Source organism: Littorina saxatilis, linkage group LG2 (assembly GCF_037325665.1).
Source record: "Littorina saxatilis isolate snail1 linkage group LG2, US_GU_Lsax_2.0, whole genome shotgun sequence".
NCBI lineage: Eukaryota > Metazoa > Mollusca > Gastropoda > Littorinimorpha > Littorinidae > Littorina > Littorina saxatilis.
In genome coordinates, this window is record NC_090246.1 from 71,998,077 (window position 1) to 72,000,692 (window position 2,616).

The window sequence follows — 2,616 nt, forward strand, 5'->3', positions numbered from 1 at the left end:
TCCCCTCTCCTTCTCTCCTTTCCTTCCTCACTCTCCCTCCCTTCCCCCTTCTCTCTCACTCAATCCCTCAATCTATCCTCCCCCCTCCATCTCTCTCCCTCAGTCCATTCCTATATCTCTCTCTTCCTTCCCATTTATCTCTCCGTCCATAGCTCTCCCCCCTCTCCCTCTCATCTTCCCTCTCTTTCTCCCTCTCTCCACCTCTCTATCTCCCTCCCTCCCTTTATTTCTCTCTCTCCCTCCATCCCTCCCTCCCGCTCCCCCCCCCCCCCCACCCCTGCTTTCTCTCCTCTCTCTCACTCTCTCCTCTCTCTTACTCTTTCTCACTCCCTGTCTAGTCTCTCCCCCTCTCTCTCTCTCTCTTTCCATCTTGTGCAAATTCGTAGTGTTATTTTCACTGTTTTGTCATTTCTCTTGACAACACTTCTTCTTCCAAATATTCTGGTAAAACCAAGTAAGTCCGCTTGCTTAGATCTGCGCATTTTTTGTTAGATCTGATATTCGGGGGAAAAGTGGTATAACCAAGTAAGTCCACAAAACGCCCAACAAAACCAAAACCATCCATCAGATTATTATGAAAATCGGGGTTTAAACGTAAATTAATGCTATTTATCTTATTATCTCGGTTGTTTGATCTAGATAATCATCACTTTTGAGACATTTTATCAAACAGTAAAAGTCGTTTTTCTCGGAAGTAGCGTCAGTGGACTTACTCGGTTTTGTCAGCACACGGCAGCAGTGCCCTCTATTAAGAAGAACTCTTTAAAATGCCGCGCTTAAGGCTGTCCTAACATGAGCACGAAGTTGATTTTGCGAAGTCTTTTTGCCCTATTATATTCAGTGCTTCGTAGAGCGAGCTTCGCAAAATAGATATTAAGATTTTACTGATCGGCCCTGAGCAGGAAGCCAGAAAAAGTTGTGTAAGGCTGGCCGCTGCTGCTGTAGTATTCAGCCTGAGTTCCCAGAACATTCCTCAGCATCACTTGCTGTCCGGAAGTGACGTGTACGAGTGCCCGGATAGTGCTCTGGTCCCAGTACCCGTGCTGACTGTCAGCCACGCCCTCTGACACCATGCGCGTGTCGATGTAGATGCCAGCGTAGACTTTCTTGTTAGTGCTGCTAGGGTGGGTCATGAAGGTCGCCTGGAGACAGATGGTTACGTAACACTTGTAGGATGGAGTTTTCCATTGTACATACTTATCAATAAAATGGTGGGATGAATTGAGGAACGCTTGGAAAACTTGTCACGTAAATACACTCATACATAGCCTACACACACACAAAGAAACGCACTCACGCATTCAGACACGTGCATGCGAGCACGCGCTGACAAATTCACACACACACACACGCACACACACGCACACGTACACACACGCACGCACGCACGTACGCACGCACACACACACACACACACACACACACACACACACACACACACACACACACATCCCTCTTACGCTCACTGTCATACACCGCGCCCACGGCCCAGTGTTCATGCAGGCACCACCCCTACCCCACATCTCACCTGGAAGTCGTACAGACCAGACACAGGAGCAGTGAACACACCCGTGAGAGTGCTGTAAGCACCACCAATGTTGGTCAACGTGTAGTTCAAAGCGACAATGCCTAGGGGACCAACAGCGATGGGGTTGGTGCTGTGCCAAGCATAGAATGCCACGTCCTTTTCGTCACTGGCTGAAAGTACAAATATGTCACTTTAATTTTAAATGGATGGACTGACACAAGTGAGTCCTCTTCATAGACTGATTTGGAGAAAAAGATATGGAGATTTTAAAAGGCGCAAAGAATGTTGTACTTTCTGTAGACTGAAGCGTAACTTTTTTTCCCTCGTTTTTCTTTTCCTGTTCTACGGAGCTTGTCGTGATGTTCTTCAGTCTGACTTTTTTTCATTTCAAGCACAAACAAACTAATTAGGTTAAGTTCAGAACCATATTTTCGGGGGAGCAATTGTTGCAAGATCGTGTAATCACCATGCAGTTCGGGGATGGCCATGTGAGGTTGTCAGACCTTACAGGAATAAAAAAAATTAAAAAAAGAAACACGCAATTCTGTGCATATCTAATCGTGTTCCATGCTATTTTAAGTTATCAATTTTTACTCACCGATCTTTGTCTTAAGAACAGCAACCTCGGCAGTGAGAGTGCTAACCTGCTTGGAGAGGTTTTCCACAACTAACTCCAGAGGATTTGTATCGTTAGACCTTTTGTGACGTGTCACAGCTGATGACGTCACTCTCGACGTCAGCAATACCGTCGCCGCCCCGAAAACCAAACAGAATGTTGTCAGCATGTTTTTAGTTTCTAAATTTCTATGTTTCGCAGACGTTCTTTTGTCAGAAGCTCAGTGTTTGGAAAGAACTGTGAGAAGACTCCTCTTGCGAGGCCCGGACTCGCGTTTGATGCATTTAATTGGCGTCTACAGAGAGGGATCAGCCCTGTCTTGCTTATCTGCCATGGAGCGAATAGAAATCTTCCGTAAAGATGCTTTAGCTTGACTCCGTTTCAGTCAACACAAAGATTCTCAACTCAATAAAAAAAAAAAGTATGTCACTGTGGGATTGTTTAATTAGTTCTTTGATTTGCATGTTTCCAT

General features: G+C 45.6%; 1 protein-coding gene across 1 annotated transcript; it reads right to left on the reverse strand.

Annotated features, from left to right (window-relative positions):
- Nucleotides 1-360: 360 nt before the first annotated feature.
- Nucleotides 361-2,313, reverse strand: LOC138953971 (complement C1q-like protein 4). Its single transcript, XM_070326001.1, has 3 exons — nucleotides 2,127-2,313; nucleotides 1,529-1,698; nucleotides 361-1,142 (listed from the first exon to the last, which is right to left on the reverse strand). The coding sequence occupies exons 1-3, from the start codon at nucleotides 2,311-2,313 to the stop codon at nucleotides 882-884; spliced, it is 618 nt and encodes a 205-aa protein (XP_070182102.1). The 3' UTR covers nucleotides 361-881.
- Nucleotides 2,314-2,616: the final 303 nt, after the last annotated feature.

Bases quoted from the DNA above. Each gene is read 5' to 3' on its own strand.
- LOC138953971 (XM_070326001.1), bottom strand. From the start codon at position 2,313: ATGCTGACAACATTCTGTTTGGTTTTCGGGGCGGCGACGGTATTGCTG. The intron at 1,699-2,126 runs GTGAGTAAAAAT...TTGTACTTTCAG, and splicing joins TGTTCTTAAGACAAAGATCG to CCAGTGACGAAAAGGACGTG. The intron at 1,143-1,528 runs GTGAGATGTGGG...ATCTGTCTCCAG, and splicing joins CTGGTCTGTACGACTTCCAG to GCGACCTTCATGACCCACCC.